Source organism: Myotis nattereri (genome assembly GCF_964212035.1).
Source record: "Myotis nattereri genome assembly, chromosome: 11".
NCBI classification, from domain to species: Eukaryota; Metazoa; Chordata; class Mammalia; order Chiroptera; family Vespertilionidae; genus Myotis; species Myotis nattereri.
Window position 1 is genome coordinate 40,037,105 of NC_138086.1, and position 20,030 is coordinate 40,057,134.

General features: G+C 35.6%; 1 protein-coding gene across 1 annotated transcript in view; it reads right to left on the minus strand.

The window, feature by feature from the left end:
* The window catches only part of SEMA3D (semaphorin 3D), a 193,951-nt gene that overhangs the window by 12,931 nt on the left and 160,990 nt on the right, over window positions 1-20,030 (minus strand). The window contains exons 12-16 of the mRNA XM_081102746.1: window positions 11,947-12,169; window positions 9,176-9,264; window positions 7,336-7,377; window positions 3,867-4,024; window positions 1,636-1,700 (exon numbers count right to left, since the gene is read on the minus strand). Coding sequence (XP_080958872.1) covers window positions 1,636-1,700; window positions 3,867-4,024; window positions 7,336-7,377; window positions 9,176-9,264; window positions 11,947-12,169 — 577 coding nt within the window. The remainder of the gene's footprint in view (window positions 1-1,635; window positions 1,701-3,866; window positions 4,025-7,335; window positions 7,378-9,175; window positions 9,265-11,946; window positions 12,170-20,030) is intronic.

Sequence of the window (20,030 nt, forward strand, 5' to 3'; positions counted from 1 at the left end):
TTAAGAAAGGAGTTAGAGATTAAATAAAAATGAAAACTAAAAATTGACCATTGGATTGGCAAAGTAGAAATTGCTGGTGACCTTGAAAACAAATGGATTGGGTCAAGTGCTGCTGCTGCTGAGAAAAGCCTGTGTGCAATGGGTTATAGCAAGAACGGGATCTGGTGAAGTGGAGACAATAATTGTAAGTGCCTTAGGCAGCAATTGTGTTTTATAACTCTTCGTAATATGTACCATCATCTGACAGAGCATACGTATTATTTGTTTTTATGTTTATTGCCTATTACCTCCCCCAATACACACTTGAATATAAGTTCCATGAATGCACAGATTTTCTTTTTGTGTTTTTATAATTGAATTTATTAGAGTGACATTGGTTAATAAAACTATATAGGTTTCAAGTGTACAATTCTATGCTACATCATCTGTATATTGCATTGTGTGCAGATTCTTTTCTTTTTGTTCACTGATATCTTCAATGACTCTAATATTTCCCAATAAACCTCATATGCACACATGGAAAACTGTACACTTAGCACCCAGTGATGGTTTTCAAAGAAAACACTGGACATGACTGTGGGTCATGTACAAATCAGAATGAGAACTCAAAATACAATTCTAGGCCATAGCTTATTTTTCAGGAGAATGAAATTGTGAATTATAAATAATTGTTTTATTTTTAAACTATAGAAACACTGCTGGATCATAAGTAATAGACCATACAATTTGGGTTGTTTATTCAGTTACAGGGTGGTTACTGACAATGTGATGAAGGTTAGGCAGTTCTTTTCTTCCTCCAGCTGTGTACGTGCGCGTGCGTATGTGCATGCCTGCGCACGTGCACTTATATTTCCTATCTGATGGCAGAGCTGGACAGTGGAAAGTAAGTAAAGCTCTAGAATATATAATTTTATAGATTTTTCTCTGTTTGCACAGTTATTCAACAAATCACTTCTCTCTTCCCCACTCTGTACTTATCGTATTCAGATAGTCAACTTTCTATGAAATTTCCTCTGAACTATACAGCCTCTGGTGATCTCTCTTTTTGCTAAATTCCCTTATCACTAATTGTGCCTTATGTATCTACCCAAAGAATTATAAACTCTCTAAGGAGTTTCTTTGTCTCACAAAGTATAACTGAGAAAATTATTTGCACATGCAACTCACTAATAAGTATTTAGTGATTGAAGACCTGAATTAATAAGTGAATAGAAATAATGCACAAGTTACCTAATGCTTCTTTCTAACAAGTGCCTAGCCTGCCCTGCTATCAGACTTTTCTGGCAGGGTTTCTGAGTTTTCTTTCAATGTCCATATGTTTTGGACTCTATCTTGTTTTATCTTTAATAGTAGTTCTCAAACTTTACAAAGATAGATAAGGCAGTAAAAAAGAAAAAAAAATGTATAGAAATGTTAAAGGACATATGAAACAATGATATAACAAAGGATTATTCACTTAGGCACATGGGCAGGGTGTTGATTTATAAAATCTCCCAATGCTTTCCCAGAATACAAGCATTTTGCAAAATGAGATCTTCCTGTATAATAGATGTTTTAAGTTATATAATGAAAAGACACGCAAAGACTAGGCTTAAAGTTTTAAATGAGAGAAGAGCATATTAAAACTATACTTACTCTCTTCTATGTCCCAGCACTGGGTGATTGGGTCTCCATACTTAACATCTTGGCGTCTAGCTCGCCTATGGAAAAGGGATTTAACTGTTTAGAACTTCAAACAGGATAATTAAAATATAGAAAATTTATGGCTAACATTAATAAAAGTGGCAGAAGCAGAACTATGTTTATATTACTACCCAACTTAAATGTAGGTCAGTATTCAAATCACTCTAACATTACATCAAATAGTAGTAGTAGAGTCCTAATGGCATGAATCCTATCTAAGCAATAAGATGATCTGAATTTTACTAAACTACTACAGTGTTCTTTTTTTTAACGCTTGACAACAAAATATGCTGACTATAAATATAATCCAGGTTTTATATACATCAATTGGGAGTAATCATATCTACCCTTCTTTTTAAGGCAGCCATGGGAAAGTATTAAGACAGAAAGAACTTTAGTGGGTAGGAAAGTACACACACATACAAAACACCTTATCATATAATGATTCAGTCTTACATAGATTTGATTAAGCAACAAGTTAAATACTGTCACTTGAAATAGAAGTACAAGCTTGATATGGTGTAAATGGCAAGATGTTATTTGTATCTGCTGATATGTACTTCATGTTTTCTGATAGTAGATTTGACGATGATGATGATATTAATAATAAATAATGGTTTCTTGCATTATTGTCATGTATTTTCTTTAAAATAGTGAGTATCATATAAAAAAAGAAAAAAAATTGCTAAAGTTAAACAAGTATTAAATAATTACAATATATCTTTGCTTTGGCTATTTTATATTGCCACTTCAGAGATCACAGAAGTCACAGCAAACCTTTGGTGTTTCTTAAGGGCAATGTTAACCCTGTGCAAGAGTCATCTATCGTATACATTTTTAGGCTCATGTGGACACTGTGCTGGTAAGGGAGAACATCACAGTGGCATGTCTGCCAGTGACAGTACAGTCTTGGGAAGTACAAGAAAACTTATGATAGTATAAGGTACAGAGGTCAAGAATGTTTTTAAATCTTGACTTCTTAAGCAACAGGGTCAATTCATCAAACTGAAGGTTTATTACCAGCTAATGAGAATTCTTACTTTTTAGCTTGTAGAAAAGAAAAGTATTGCCCAAATACCCACTGTGCTGAGTATATCCTTGAACAAAATCTATTATAAAATGTTGGTGACTTTTTACTTTCAATTTGTAATAATCCCCACTCACACTTAATTCAGAGATTCCAAGGATTATAAAATACCTCCTAATTTTAGTCAGTATCTACTATTATACTATATCTTAAATTTGTGATCTCTGAAATTTGCATTTTGACAAATCAGAAAAATTTGAAAAGAAAAAGTGCATAGGCAGTAGTGGAACTAACTTAGGTCTCCTGTTATCTTATTTTGTTAATAAAACCTAAAGATTAAAAAAATACCATATACAATTCACTGACTTTTTACCTAGTGGAAAATGTACTTTGACAATATTTTAGAAAATAGTGCTACTACTATATTCCACATTTACAAAATTATATCATGATATATTTAGCCAGCTTCAGTCATACTGATGGGCAGTCAGGTTCTTGCCTTTAATTTTGCTGTTGAAAACAATGCTAAAATGGACATCTCTGAACATATAACTTTTACCTGTGTGTGTAGCATAACTCCCTAGCTGGGAATTACTGACTCAAAATAGCATTGTTTTTAAGACACGTAAAGCAATGAACTACAAATGGGAGCGCCCATTTTGATGTTGAAGTACATCTGAGTGGCAGAAATTGGTCAATTAGAGTTATTACTATAAACATAAAATTATACCAAGTCACTGGATATGCTATGGATTGTATGCAACCCACACTTTTACAAACATATATATCTACACATGATATGCAAAACAATGAGTACATACACATTTAGAAATATGAAGGGAAAGAGGAAGGAAGGTAGAAGGAGTAAAGGAATAGAAAGAAAAAAACTTTTAATTATGTTTAACATCAGTAAAGGAAAAGAATATAAACAATTTATCAGAATTTTTTTTTTAAATTCCACATTTCAGAATTTCACATTCTTTCTACATCAAGAATCAGTGCTATGCTAAGCTATAAAAGAAAGAATTTTAATATTCCTACTGTTGACCATGTTTTCTATATAATATTTTCTCTTTAAACTATAAGACAAGGTATTCATGTGAAATATTCATTGCACAGAAAGGAAGGTGCCATATTAACTCCATGTGCATCTTACCTTTTTGAAGTGGGTGTATATCGAGAGCATGAAGTTCCATCCCAGGCACAGTAGGGGTCTCTGGCGAGACAACAGTCTGCACAAGCCTTCCCATAAGTGTCACATCTGTGCAGTGAGAGCTGAACCAATCCATCTCGGGAACCAATGTACAATTGTTGCTGCAAAGCAGGCAAAACAAATGAATTAGCAGCATCTTTCAAACTAGTCTTAAGAACTTCCCTTTCTTGAATACCACATCACAGATCTAAATCTGTCTCCTAGGGTGACCTGCCCATAATAAACACTTGTACAGACACATAACAAAGAGTAAGATAAGTCAATCACTCCAACCCTTGACAGGATGGTGATTTGAAGACCTTGGTACTAAAACGGACAACATTCTATTGGGCTAGAGTAACCTCCGCAGTAATTGAAGAAAGTTAAAAACCAGCTGCTAGACTGAGGAATTAAGATGTCAAATTCCTTCTCAATAGTTGAAAATATCCTTTGGTAGAGTATATCAAGCACACATACTATAGGCGATGCTGATGGTCTTCACCTGACACAGTTACTAGTGGAAGAGATGACTGAAAAGAGATTTAGGAAACTTTCCTGTGGTTTTAACTAACCATTGCATTTGCTAATGAAGTATATACTGGCCCCTGAAGGACAATGGGTTATAAGTGGGAGAAAAAGTATTCGGCATCACTATGAATAAAGTATTAAGGAGACTTGAGGGATACCTTATCACAAATGAAAGGCTGCAGGATACTGAAAAACCCAGCAAATACAGTTAGCTTTTGAGAATAAATTCTGAAAATAATGCCTGGCTCCCTATATGTATTCATTTGAGTGTATGTGGTGGTGGTAAGGGATTGGGGAAGAGGGGGGAGGGTGGTACAAGTGAATGAGCCATAGTCTGTGCCTTCAAGAACTCATGGCCAACTCAGGGGACCATATTAAACTCTATGTGAAGAAAAATAATCTGAGAAAACAGATATTGGCACAAATAACATACATGTACTCAACCTACAGAAATTTTTTACCTATTAAACTGTCAGTTGAGACTTCCTGGTAAGTAAATACAATATACATTTTTTAGTATTTGTTTTACTTCAATTCTCCATAGTGTTTGAACTAAAGAGTTGAAACCTTCTTTACTTTCTCTGGTTCTTCCTCTTTATTTCTGCCTGACTTCTGTTTCCTTTCATGATTCCTTTCTTTGTTTTAATTGTTGGGTCTCTCTGTTTTCTGTTCTCATTCCTTTACCCTTATTACACAAAGACTAGAGGTATCTTGAAAACAAAAATGTAGACACACTGATTTCCCTAAATCTACACCTTGGCAAGAGGCACCATCTTTAGCCACCCAAGACACAAATCTGGGAGTTGTCTTTAATCATCTTTCTCTCTCCTTCGGTCTGTCACCTTATCTTTTCCATTCTCTCATATAGAACTCGCTAATCTATTTCCTCTTCTCCCTCTTCACCGCCACTGTCTGTCTCGGTTCTTATCATTTCTTTCTTGGATTACTTGTAAGTGTCCTAATATTTCCACTGGCTTCAGCCTTGTTTTCCAACAACCTCCACCTCTAACCCAAAGGTCAATCAATCCATCTTAAGCACTGCCATACCAGACTGGTCTTTCTTTCCCTCCCTCCTTTCCTTCCTTCCTTCCTTCCTTCCTCCCTCCCTCCCTCCCTCCCTCCCTCCATCCCTCCCTCCCTCCCTTCCTTCCTTCCTTCCTTCCTTCCTTCCTTCCTTCCTTCCTCCCTCCCTCCCTCCCTTCTTTCCTTCCTTCCTCCCTCCCTTCTTTCCTCCCTTCCTTCCTCCCTTCTTTCTTTCCTTCCTTCCTTCCTTCCTTCCTTCCTTCCTTCCTTCCTTCCTTCCTACCTTTCTAAAAGGAAAATCTTATCACCACACCCTCCTGCTTAAGGATTTCATTGTCCTTAGACAAAACTGTTAAACTTTTTAGAAGGACATACAAAAATGTACCTAATCTGCTTTGGTCTTATTTTCCCAGACTCATTTCTAGTCCCTTGTCCCTGGAGCACAGATATGTCCTTTGCTCTAATTGTACAGAAACTTATTAGGATATACTATGGTCTCTTGCTCTTCACACCTTTTCAAACATTCTCCTCTTCTACTTGGCATATGCTTCCCTACCCATCTCCCTTTATATTTATCTGGTTAACTCCAACATTCTTGATGACTCAGGTTACATATCTCTGCTTTTAGCTATCTTCCCCTGCTCCCCTGGCTTCCTTTCAGACGAGTCCCCCCCCCCGCCCCCATCTCTCTAGTACATGCTTCCATTGTTCTCTGCATTGTCAGCAGATCCTTTGGTTCCCAGATCCACCATGAGCTTCCAAAGACCAAGGGCTATGTCATTCATGCATTTCTGTCTCCTCCAAGGACAGCAGTAGGCCTTCAAGTACTAAATATTGAGTGGATGAACAAATTAATGGAAAATATTGAAGAAGAAACTTATTTAGATCTTTTTTAATCATCCCTCTACCAAACTAGGTATAGCCATGTAAGACAATTTTAGCAAAACTTTAATGTAGAACATATTATCATGTGACTTTCTTAAACTTTAGGGGTACATATAGAAATAGCAATGCAAGTCTTAATCTCTTGAATCAACTGGGACTTGGCATATCATATCAATAATTAAATATTATTGTTATTATTATTATTAGTTACTATTTACTTTACACTTAAAATGTACCAGCTCTCACTCCAAAAGTGTGCATTTGACACCTATTTATTAGGAGGTGGATATTATTTTTTTTAATTTTGCTGTTGAGGAAATTGATTGTGGGAGTCAGATGTTAAATGATAGGTGGGAGGTTAACTGTTGGGTTATTTGCCACCAAAGTTCAGAGTCTAACTCCTAGACTTCCTGATTAAAAACCATTTTTAATGATTAGTGCTGGTGTTCTACATGAGTTACTTTATGGCCTTGACAGAAAGACATCCTCATGAGGCTAGAAAAGTGAGTTCAATTTTCAAGAGCCATAGGAAGGGGAGAATATGTTATTCAATGAATGAAATTTGGTTTCATTTATCCTAAGGCAAGACTGAAACAATAGTCTTTAACCAATTATAAAATAAACACATAATCTAAAGCTTTTTCTATTATTTATAATTTAACTTTCAATTTCAATGAATTTTCTCTAAAAATAAACTTTAATTCCATCATCCTGTTGCTTTGTGGTTAATTTTTACACCAAAAAAATTAAGAAAATACCTGTTTCTGCCCTAACCGGTTTGGCTCAGTTGATAGAGCATCGGCCTGCAGATTCAAGGGTCCCAGGTTCAATTCCAGTCAAGGGCATGTACCTTGGTTGCGGGCACATCCCCAGTGGGGGTGTGCCGGAGGCAGGTGATTGGTGTTTCTCTCTCATCGATGTTTCTAACTCTCTATCCCTCTCCCTTCCTCTCTGTAAAAAATCAATAAAATATATTTTTTTTAAAAAAAGAAAATACCTGTTTCAAAGACAACTCCATGTTCAAGATGATTGATGAATGCTGAAAAAGAAATTAAATATTAATGATCATTAAGAATCTTTTATAGTAGCCAGTAAGTTGTTTTATCTTGTACCAAACATCCATGAAGTAAACTTCAAGGCTCTGTTATATAGGGGAGGAAAGGATCTTAATGTTTGCTGCTTCCTCCCTATGGGTTGTAATTCTACCTTAAAAAACCTTTTCAAAACAGTTATTTTAAAGCATTTTATTAAAGAATAATCACCTAACTATATGAGAAACACTACATTGAAAATCATTCCCAGGTACCCAAAAGGTTTCTCCTTCTTCTGCTTATCTTAACTGCTTCCATGTAATTCAAACTAGTGTTGACAAGAACATCTCCATAATTATTTATTACCTTTTTCTGCTCTTACTTAGATCAGTAGTTGAAAAACTTGTGTTCAAGTGCGGAGTTCTGAAGAGTTATAGTGCTCCTTGTGGATGACCACATTCTTTATGGAACTCTGCAAAATGCTGGTGCACATGATGCCTTGATATAAACTAGGGCCAGTTTTGTAGAAAAGATGGCTCTACGTATGCAGTACAAAATTAGACGCCTGAACACAAAAAGCTTCCAAAGTAAAAAGATGGAATGTTTTAAATGTTTTCTTCTATCTATTTATCTAAATTCATTTATTTCTCACCAGTGAATATTTACCAATTGAAAAGCAATAGCAAATGTAAAAAGTTTACAAAAGCATATGAATAAAAAACTTTAAAGCAAGAAAGTCCTAGCCAATAACTTCTTGTTATACATTTTATAAAACAGACTCGTTATTTAATTTTTTTTGTGGTTATTTAATCTTAACAGTGGAATCCAAACAGTTTTCTTGACCACCGACAGAAACTTATTGTAATGTACCTGTCTGTGTTTGGGGCTTTATTTTTGGCCTCTGGATTCACATTTATATTTGACATAGATTTTGTTTTTGGTAGATGCCAGATAGCAGGTCTGTTTTCTTGTTAACTCCTTGACCATTATTATCTTCACAAGGTAAACAGGATTCAGTAGAACCCAGCATGTGATTAAACTTGAGCCCCTCACGGTGGAAGGCTCTACTCTCTTGTAGGGCAAAACATGTTTACACGGAAACAGTCCATTTCAATAAAATGTTTCAACAAAAATGGAATAAAAGGCTTAGCATATTTCCAAAAGCTCTTCTAAGAAATGCAATTTTATTTCTAATGTTATTTTCAGAAAGTAATTATAGATTGAATTTCATTAAGGATCTACAAAGAATGCCACAACTCAAATTTACTGTGAAAAGTCAAAGCCATTCCCCAAGTCTGGAGAGCTGCTATTTCAGGTATACTAACTCTTTCGGTGGGCAAGGGGGATTTCATAACAAATGTGAAAACTAACTTGAGTGCAACCTTTGTTTGTTTGTTTGTTTTAAACGTCCTTACAGAAAAGCAAGGGCGCATGAAAATGCTCTGCCAGTTCTCTCAAATCCAAAGGAGAAAATTTTGAAAAGTAAAATTGATAAAGTAGAAAAGCACCTGGATAGTAAAAGAGACGTAGGCTCTCATCTACTGTGGCAATTTGCCCGGCCATAGGCTCAGAGAATGCAGTAATGAGGGGCGGCCCAGGGGCCCCGAATTCAGTGGTATTCTACAGGGCAAGGTGAGTGCTCTTCTTAACTGTTTTAAACATTTTTTTTGCCATAGCTTAAGGAAAAGGAAAATAAAGAAGTTTTTTTGCAAGCAATTCTCCCGGAAAAGTGATGATGTTAAAACAACCTATATCAAAGCCCATTCAGTTTCATCTCTTTTCCCAAAACTCTGGATGGAGTCTTACCTTGAATATCTGCAACTCCTCCAGTACTACCTCTTCCATATTCCACTTCTCCTTTGAAATGCTGACAACTTTTAGGACCGTTCCAATGTCTGAAAAAAATACATTACCCATAATCCTGCTATTTCTCCTTCGATGTGCAGTTGTAAGCATATTCCTAGCAACCTTCAGATAACACCCTAATTTTTCTTTAAACACCTTTCAATAAATCAGATTAAATAAAGCATGCAAGATATAAAGCTTAATATATATTATTCTCCCTTCCCAAAACACTATAGCTTTTATCTCATAAAACACATCTTTATAAAGAAAATATTAAAAAACATGTTTAAAAGAGAAATTATTGATGTTATATACATGGAGGAAACTGTAGCTCACTTATCAAATGTATTTTATGTACATAAACATTATTAGTGGGCTAGAAATTGAAGTTTTTGTTTAAAATTATTTTATTTAAATTTAAGACTATTAAAAGGTTAATACTATAAACCCAAATCAACATTTTGAAAAGATGCCTTAATTAGGAATCTTATGTTGCTGTTCTGTAAGGTGGCACACCATTACAGAAAGACAACCTAAGGACCATTTTAGAAGAAAAGAATCCCATTCGTAAATTAACTTATACAAAATAGATGCTTTTAGTTCTAAGCACTGGGGTTAGAGTGTATTAACATTTATGGTAATAATCCTGTTTGCACAAATTAGTCTAGGTTATTTTCTCTGTTTTTAAATAACTCTGGAATCTTTAAAAATATAAAATGTCCAAATGTCATGATTAAAAATCTATCTTAGCATCCCTATAATGTGATCAGTAAAAGTTAGGTAGTACCACCTAGTGGCAGAGTGGCATTTATGACACTGAAATGTTCAAAACCTAGGCATGAGCTTGGGGTAAGCAGTAGAAATTAAGTGGCAAACTCCTCAGAATCAGTGACAACCTAATTATTTCAAGTTTTGATGTTTCAGTAACAATCTGTGTGGCACTGGGAACATCACTTTTTTTCCTTGGCCTTGCTATTACCACTGCAACACAATCAGGTGTGACTGGTTTCTGGAGAGCAATTGGAGTCTGTTACACACAGGATTCCTAGTAAACCCAACTTCTGTAGAACCAATATATTTTTTAGGATAAAATTATTCTAAAGTTCTTCTGTACTTCTATGTCCTACTCCAATAAAAAGTTCATTGCTTGAAAACCCATTCATTTCTATCGTTATGCAATGCTTGATCCATTATATTACATAGTAAGATGCAGTGCTTTTCTATTAATGATATATACTGAATGGCCAGATTATTCTGACTGGCCAGATTATTATGACCACCCCATCAGTACAATGAAGTGAATTAGTTATGCAAATAATAATAAAACCTTGAGAGTATTTGCTTAGGAAGTTTTCAATATTTAGTATTTTTGGAAGTGTCAATGAAGTACTGATGAGGTGGTCATAATAATCTGGCCGGTCATAATAATCTGGTCGCTCAGTGTATGTTTATTTACTGCTATTAGAATTCATATGACACTATTAGATAACACTTTTTTTGGAAAAACAGTTTATTTATTTTTGTGAGAGGGCAACATTGAAGGGCTGCCTCCTACATGCCCCCTACTGGGGATGGAGCCTGCAACCCTGTCCTTGACTGGGAATCAAACCAGCAACCTCCTGGTGCAGGAGACAATGCCCAACCAACTGAGACACACTGGCCAGGGTGATAGTATTTTTATTTCTGAGACGTGCTAAATCAGCAATAATTCTCTTTCTGGAAAAAAAAAATATTTTTCTCATTTTATAATTACTGAGTTGGCAGAAAAAATAATAAATACATAAAACAGGTTCAATAATGAAAGTGATACATAATCCACAAAATTCAAGGATAAGAAAAAATATCTTGAAGAAGTTTCTATTTAAAGAACTTTACAAAGCAATGCTTAACTATTTTGAAAAGTCATCTTAACTCATCTTAAGTCACTGATTCTCAAAACTGGGTGAAAGGATCCTTTGGGGTAGGGCTTATCAAATATCTCAGTCGGGAAAAGCAAATGTGATGTTTGAAGATAAAGAAACACTGCTTTGTCCTGCTTGTTTAATTTTAGTCCATAGTCGTTCAACACATAGACACCGAGAACCTGGTACATGGCAGTCCTAATATACAAATATATTTTAAAATCTCAAATAAATACTAAAGGAGGCTGGAAGACATTTATGATTCTCAATTAAAAGCACGTGTTATGCAATTTTTATTTATTTCAGATGGAAGGGAGAGGGAGAAAGAGATAGAAACATCAATGATGAGAAAGAATCATTGAACAGCTGCCTCCTGCACACCCCTACTGGGGTCGAGCCCGCAGCCCCTGACCGGAATCGAACCTGGGACCCTTCATTTCGCAGGCCGATGCTCTATCACTGAGCCAAAGCAGCTAGGGTGTGTTATGCAATTTTAAGAAATACCAACTAATGAGTGACCACCTGGAAAGAGATGCATCTATCTTGATCTGCAGAATTCTCCAGCAAGGTAATCTCCAAACTCCCTAGGTCCTTAAAACCCAAGAGAAGAACTAATGAGAAAAGAGGTAGGGGTGGGTGTGCAGAGGGGTAAGTGATAATCTTCCTATAAATGAAGACTGAGGCATTTGAAAACAAGAAAAATTACTGACTAGATATGAACTAATAAGTACTCATTTTGGTTTTGATCAATAAATAATTTTGAAGTTTTGTTTTGTTTGTGTAATAATGAAAAATGCCTTGGAAGGAAAGCATAATCTTGTTCTAGGGTACCTGTTCCAAGAAACATGACATCATACTGGCCATCTTCTGCCACCACATGATCCACCACAATCTGCGTCAGTCTGTAATCCACATTGATTCGCTTGAATGTTGGTCCTCCCGCCACTGGATATACTGACTTATACATCACAGGGTGCCGCTTGATGAAACTGATGACGTCATCCGGAAAATCTCGGGTGGATTTGATCAGTGGGTCATAGGTTTTGCTCGGACACTGAAAAAGAATGAGGGAGTATTGCTCATGCACCTGAGAAATTTCTACTTTTTTCTAATACAAAGGCTTATCACTGAAAATATTAAAGGGATGGTGAACGGGATCAATGTAGAATCACTTGTACTTAGAAATAAATGCAGTTTACCTCAGATATATCTAAATCCAATCTTCTCTCGCAAAAATATTATGTTATACCCATTTATCTGTATTTTCTAAAGTTTCCACAGCAAGCTTTGTTCCTATAAAATTTTTTATTTCTTGTAAAAATACATGAAATTTAAGTCAAATAATTTTTGTAAAAGTAATCAGCAAACATGGGACTATGAAAGCCATTATTTTCCATTTCTTTTTAATTAATTTAAGATTTCATTTTTAAATTCAAACCATAACTATAACGTGTGAAACTCAACAGCTCTTCCCCAAAGGATCTGTGGAACTTTCTCACTTCTGTCTAAAATTGCCTGACTGCCTTTTAGTGTCCACAAATTCAATAGTTAGCATATCCTGCCCCCTGGTGGATACGTGAGACATTCCTACCAGCAGAAATTCAATGATTTGCTATCTTTATTCAAAGAACATGAATAATTACTTTATAATTACTTTTTAAGTATATACATATCTCCACTCCTATTTTATAAATTTATTGTATTATTTCAGTATATTATGATTTAGTAAGTTACTGCAGAATAATTCTGTTACCACATTTAAATTCTTACTGAGCTAATGCATTCTTTTGGAATGGAAAACTTTGGCTACATGACACAGGCATGGAGAAGAAAATGAGTGACATTGAGGAAAGCTTTTAAGAATGTGCTGCTTTTTCCATATTTCAGTTTTTTGACATTGGGAATAATTTCCACTGAACTGAACCATTTATACTAGGCATTAATTAGAATCCTGTCGAAAGCCCAAAATATATCATACTTCTTAGTCAAAGCATCAACAGGGTCATCCTCAGGGAACGAAAGATACTGAGATAGTTTTACAGTCACAATATATGACCCGGGACTAATATTATACCAATGGCTCACTAAATTAGAAAAATATCACAGAGCTATACAAAAATAAATCTATTAATGATTTTTAAAATTAATTTGAAAATATCTTTATCTTTCACACACACACAAAAACAAACAAAAAAACCTTGTATAGCTTGTCTTAATAAACTGATGTTTTCTTGATATCTATTCTGTACCAAAGAGATTAGAAATATCCTAGAATATTAGTCATTTGGTTATTACTTAGTCATTTGGTCTTAACTGTATGTTGGTCTAAAGATCTAAGTTTGTGTCTGCAGTCACTGCTTCTAGCACTTAGCCTTCAGCCAAATGCAATGTCAACTCTATAATGGAAGGAACCCCATATTAAATAGATTAAGCTGCAACTCAGAATGGATATGGAGCTCAAGTGATTCAAAGCTCTTGCCCAATTAGAGGCTGCCTGTTTGAGGCTCAGTTAAAGGCAATTTATACTGGGCTTAGAGCTTACAATGCCTGCGGTACAAGCTGGTTGGCCTATCATTAAAATCAAAGCAAAAGCAAAATTTTGCCTGCATATTTTTGAAACAGCCCTCCAACTTAAGAAAAAAAAAAGCTCCCTGGACTTTGTAGCTGTAGCTATGCAGTAGCCAAAATTTCAAAAGAAATAATATGATGATATTGATGCCACAGTTTTTGGTATCCCATTTTCAAATAATTCAAGTTTTTAATATGAAAAAGTAGAGATGGATAAAGATATGAACACTTAGTGATGAAACAAATATGACATTTTTCCTCGTTGCTCACCACAGACAAGAAGGTTATAGTGTAATAAAATTTAGAAAAAAGAAGAAAAGAAGGGAAACCTGTTTTCTATTGACCACTATAAAATGATCTTTGAAAATGCATGTTTTTTGGGGTTTTTTTATGGCAGCTTTTCCTCATGGCATGCTGCCAGTGTTTGCATAAGATCGTTTTCGTCCAGGTTGCTATGTGCGATCTCTTAGGTCCACGTCTCCGCTGTGCTTTTACAAATGAAAGTGATTTGGTAGAGTTGCTCCCTGAGGTTTAAGATAGTACCATTTGAACGAAAGACTGTTATTATAGTACATTAAAAACCAGAGGAATTTCTCCTTTGATATCATATAGCTGTGTAGCACACAGATCTAAAAATAGCTTGAGATGACAACCAAATGATGCAGGTAAAAGTGAAATAGGAAAGAGAAACTCCATACAGAAAAAAGAGAAAGTGTAGGAAAATGGTCCATCTAAAGAAAATGAGCATATTGAACTATTTTCCTTTAGAAAACCCTATAAAGCAGCGGTTCTCAACCCGTGTAGGTCACGACCCCTTTGGGGGTCTAACGACCCTTTCACAGGGGTCGCCGAAGACCATCGGAAAACACATATATAATTACATATTGTTTTGTACTTAATCACTATGCTTTAATTATGTTCAATTTGTAACAATGAAAATACATCCTGCATATCAGATATTTACATAAGACTCATAACAGTAGCAAAATTACAGTTATGAAGTAGCAACGAAAATAATTTTATGGTTGGGGGTCACCACAACATGAGGAACTGTATTAAAGGGTCGCGGCATTAGGAAGGTTGAGAACCACTGCTATAAAGTTTTCCTATTGCAGCTTTACATTCCAGGTATTAAAAATCAAGTGGATTTTTCTCCGTGTGTATATACACTTTTAAATTTTACGCATTAACATGGTCCATCTGAATACACTATAGAGGTCCATTTATTTCTGCCGCCAGCTTTCTATCATTGGCCTGACTTCCACTAATTTAGCTCCTATGACTGTACGAAATAAATCAAGGAGCTTATCTGTGCAAAACGAAAAGAGCAATTTACCAAAGTTTAGAATGTCATTATCTCGCTGGAAATAATACCGGCAAAAGAGTAGAAGAGAAAAAGAGGCCTGCCTAGACAAACCGTGAGATGAAAGGGTAAACCCAACAGCCACAGGCCATGGTTCAGGGCCTATCTCTCATGGCTGGCGGCCACAGCTGGCTAGGTGTGATCATGTTATGCTTGGCAGATCTGTGTGTTTGCAGAGGGCCTTTAGTCGTGCAGTGGGAAGCAATGGATAAGAGGAGAAAAATGGTTTTTATCCAATGAGGGAACTTTGCCCCTTGGCCAGGCACCAGACAGCTGTTACAAGTTTTCTCCCCCTAATGCTTCAGGCTATTCTCTGCAGGTTGCAGTTTCCTTTTAAACACGTCAGAGGAATGACTAACGTGAGGGAAGAATTGGCACAAGGAAAAAACTAAACCAGGCTTTCATTTCTTGCAAACTGGGAAAAATAAACTACAATGCAAAAAAAGAATCTGATTTTTATTTATAAAGTAAAAAAAAAATGCAGATTTAATAGAGACCATCCTATTTCCAGCTTATTCATCTAAGAGTCAGTTTTTAATAACTATGGACAGGAAAGACCCTATAGTCAATAGCAGAGACCAGAGACGGAAAGGCCAGGGGTACAAATAAAGAGGGAAATTTCCTCTCTCTCTCTCTCTCTCTCTCTCTCTCTCTCTCTCTCTCTCTCATATTTTTATTGATTTAAGAGAGAAAGGGAGAGGGAGAGAGAGAGAGAGAAAAATCAATGATGAGAGAGGATCATTGATGGGCTGCCTCCTGCAACCCCCCTACTGGGGTTTGAGCCTGCAACCCAAGCATGTGCCCTTGACCAGAATCACTCCAAGGATCCTTCAGTCCACAGGCCGACGCTCTACCCACTGAGCCAAACCTGCTAGGGCTCTCTCTCTCTCTTTTTTAAGGTTCCCTTTCCTTTAGAGGAATTGCGACACCAGAAAAAGGAAAACATTGTTGAACACAGTAAGTAGTCTGGAGACCCGCATTGCAAAACTGAATGTTGGCTCTACGGAAAAGAAAGTTAAAATTAATTGCCTCTCATCATTTCCAAGAAACACAGCCTATATACACAGCTAAGGGAAATGAAAGTGATGCTTTGTCTTATGTCCTCTTCAATGTAACCAGTGTTAAGAACTTGGAATCAGGAGGCCCAGATTCTAGTCCTGCCTCTGATTCCCCTTCTAGAATCAAAAACCTAAGAGGATTAGAATTAAAGATATCTTCAGTAATTTAGAGAAGTGATGGCAAAGTAAAAGTTTGTCATTAAGTGGAAGGCCATGCAGTGAACAAATGTTGAGAAGAAAATGAAACTGTGAATGTTTATATGATAGAGAGGCATCTAGGAGCCAGGGATGTATAAAATGAGACTTCCCTGCAGTTCTCCCAAGATTTTACATTAATTGGGAAATTTTTCTTAAAACAAAGCAAAGCAAAGCAAACTACAAAATGTTAGCTATATTCCGCAGGTGCATAAATGAAAAGATAGCATGAGACACTGTGAGAAAATTATTCCATATTTTTCAGTCCCTGTTGGTAAAATTATCACAGTATACCACTCCACAAGTCAAAAGGAAGTTTAGGAAACTTTTTAAAAATTACATATTTTTTTCTTTAGTCAGGGACAACTATATTTGCAAGTCAACCTTCAAACATCTCTTAGCTAGAATACAATCAAGAAAACCCTTATGTCATGGGGCCAGTCTACAACTCAGATCTAAGTTAGGGGATTAATGAAGACTTAAAATTCTGAGAATCATCAGGTCTCTAAGAAGATGTCATTGTGCAAAAGCCAAATATTTTAGGAGGGTCGGGAGAGAAAACAGAGCACCCAAAGAATTCTGGGACTTGTGGGTTCCATGGTCATGTCAACCCCAGCCATTTCCAGGGTAAGTTGGAATTCCTCAGCAATCATTCTAGTTCTAGGTTAAGCGCCATTACTGATATCCAGTCTGCTAGACAGAGTGAATTATCGACATTAGATATCATTATTCTGTGACGCAAGCCCTCCAGGACCTGCTTTGTTGAAACAAAGGTCATAAAGTGGATTCAGTTAAGGCAACGATGAATCAACATGTTAAAGTAAAAAACAATGTCTTTGTAGAATAGGTGGGTATGCCAGCGCCCAGAGTTGGTCCATAGTAGCAGATTTGGTATGATGGACTTTCCAGTGGACCTGGAATCAAAAAACTTTGGATTTTTCAATGTCTTTTACAGTGTTCGAAAGTCTATGCCAGTGGTGGAAAATAGGACTATTATACATATCGACATCCACATTTTGAGTTTGGAAGATTTTATCTCATAGCAGAGGGACAATAGGGCCCTACGGTAAAGGGAGTAGAGTGTTTCTCCTTTAACTTTGATTTTCTCCAGAGGAAAACTCAGGTGAAGAATTGTACTTCCTGTTTAGTGAAGATATGAAATGTTACACAGAGGGAGATATTTCATTATTTTAATTAGATGGCAGCTGAAAAAAGTGACTTAAGATTGTTTTTGCAGGGGGTCAGTTAAATTAAAAAGCTAATTGATTATGTAAATATGAATACAAAAAAGTATTTTTAATTTTTCTAGATATCTGAATTCCTAAAATAGATTTGGAGAGGGGAAATGTTCATACAGGGGCTGTTTGATATTTAACCATTCTTACTCAAGTTTTTTACAGGATATTTTGGTATTGTATTCTTATTTTCTTACTAAAAAGACAAAGTTTTTCTGGGTTTAAGCTATTAGTGGGAATTACAATGTGTTATCATTCACCAATGTACACAAAGTAAAATCAATTAAATCAAGTTGCAAAATTAAAAGATAGTATTTATAGCTATCTCACTTTGCTCCCTACCAAAAATGGAGCCTCAGTTAGGAAACTCATATGTATTTGATCTTTAAAAATAAAAGTTTAAAAATTTAACAGTAAAAGTAATAACTATTGGGGGGGAATGGAATTTGTTATTTTTACAAAATTAGAGTTTTATACATTGTCAAAAACTGGCACAATAATTCATAAGTAGTGAAACATATATTTCTTTAATATTTGAACTTCCAAAACACTTCCTACATTTTGGCTATTGTGAATAGTGTGGCGAGGAATAAGGGACTGCTGATCTCTCTTCAAGATCCTGATTTCAATTGTTTTGAATAAAAATACCCAGAAGTGGATGGCTGGATCATATTTTATTCCTAAGTTTTTGAGGAACCTTCATACTGAATGCGGAAGCAGCCTAAATGTCCATTGATGTATGACTAGATAAAAACACACACAATGTGATAGATTTATACATATTCAACCATAAAAAGGAAGATCCTGCAATACATGATAGCAGAGATGAACTGGGATACTATGCTAAGTTCAATAAGTAAGTCACAGAATGACAAATACTGCATGATCCCACCCATATAAGTTACCTAAAGTAGTCAAACTCATGGAAGCAAAGAATAAAGTTGTGATTTTTTTCCTCCCCAGGATCAGGGAAGGGAATAAAATGGAAACCTATTAATCAATGGACATAAAATTTCAGTTATGTAAGATGAATAAGTTATAGAGATCTACTGTGCCTATAGACAACAATACTGTGTTGTGCACTTCAAAATCTGTTAAGACGGTAGATCTCACATTAAATGTTCTTACCACAACCTCAAAATTTTAACTACTTTCTGCTCACCTTTTCAATAAGAGACTGGTTTAAGAACTGAAACTTACTTTTAAATAAACATTAAATACTTTGCATTTATGAATAAATCCTAAAAATTCCTTACCAAAACAGAATTAAATTACAGAGTATATCTTTTATAATAAATAAAATATTAAAAAAAGAAATCTGCCTTTAAAAATCTTCCCCAAATAATGCATTATCTAGCATCCTGTTATTTTTGTCATGATCTCACTTTGATTTCCACATCTGACCTGTGTTATTCGTTGTAGGGCACATAATTCCGTATTTCATGTCACTTGGAGCTTCTCATTACCAAGACTCCCAGCACATTAATGCTTTGCAAAGTCCATGAGAACAAAATATAGTTTGTTCAGACATGCTATTTGGACACCAGAGGGCAGAAGAATCCCTTGAAGTGAAGGAATTCTGTAAATACATCCTGTGCATCGGTGTGTTTCCAGGCTATTTAATTAACACTGCAGGGTAGTGTTATCATTGCAAGGCTAGGAGTTTAGGTTTGCCTTGTCACAGGAACTACATAGTTATGTCAGAAAAAAAACATAAAGTAGCTATGGCACCCTGAACGTTGTAGTGTTTATTTGCTCTAGTGGTAATGTCAACAGAAGTCACTCCTGGGAGAACAAGCTACAACTCAACTTTGGCAGCAAAATGGATGCAGAGAATGTAAAAGCAAAGGTGGTTTGTAATAATCTTTTTAAAATTTTTAACTTGAGCAGAAAGTGGTTTTCAGGAAAGATTCTGACATTTCATAGGAAGCATATTATTCAGCAATATTTTTATTAAAGTGTGATATGTTCCCCTAATTACAAGTGCAATAAGGAATAAATAAAAGGAATGGCAAGGGCAAAAAATGGCTGCAAAAGTTCATGATTATTTGTGCAGAGAACAGACCACTTCTCCCTGGAGAAACAATGCACGGTTTTGTTTGGTTGTTTGCCTTTATCATTTTGAAGATGGAATGGCATGGAGATAACAGCATTTGATTGGAAGTCCCATAGATCTAAGTTTAATCACAGTCTCATCGTTTCATAAACGAGCTTCTTCTTAACCATAAAATATCTACATCATTTTGTTGTAAAGGTACTTATCACTGTGTCTGGATCATGTTTAAATATAGTTTTTGACTAAGTTTTTTGATCTGGAGATTTGTAGAAAATAAAAAAGATTCATAGTTTTACTGAAACAAAAATGATCTAGTGAGAACAGTTTATGTTTTGAGTTCTCAACCTGTGTCCCATCATGTGGTGCTTCTTTTCTCATCGATGAAAACCCTCCTCACTGACGTGTATGTTTCACTACGTGTGTGGGGGTCACATATTCAT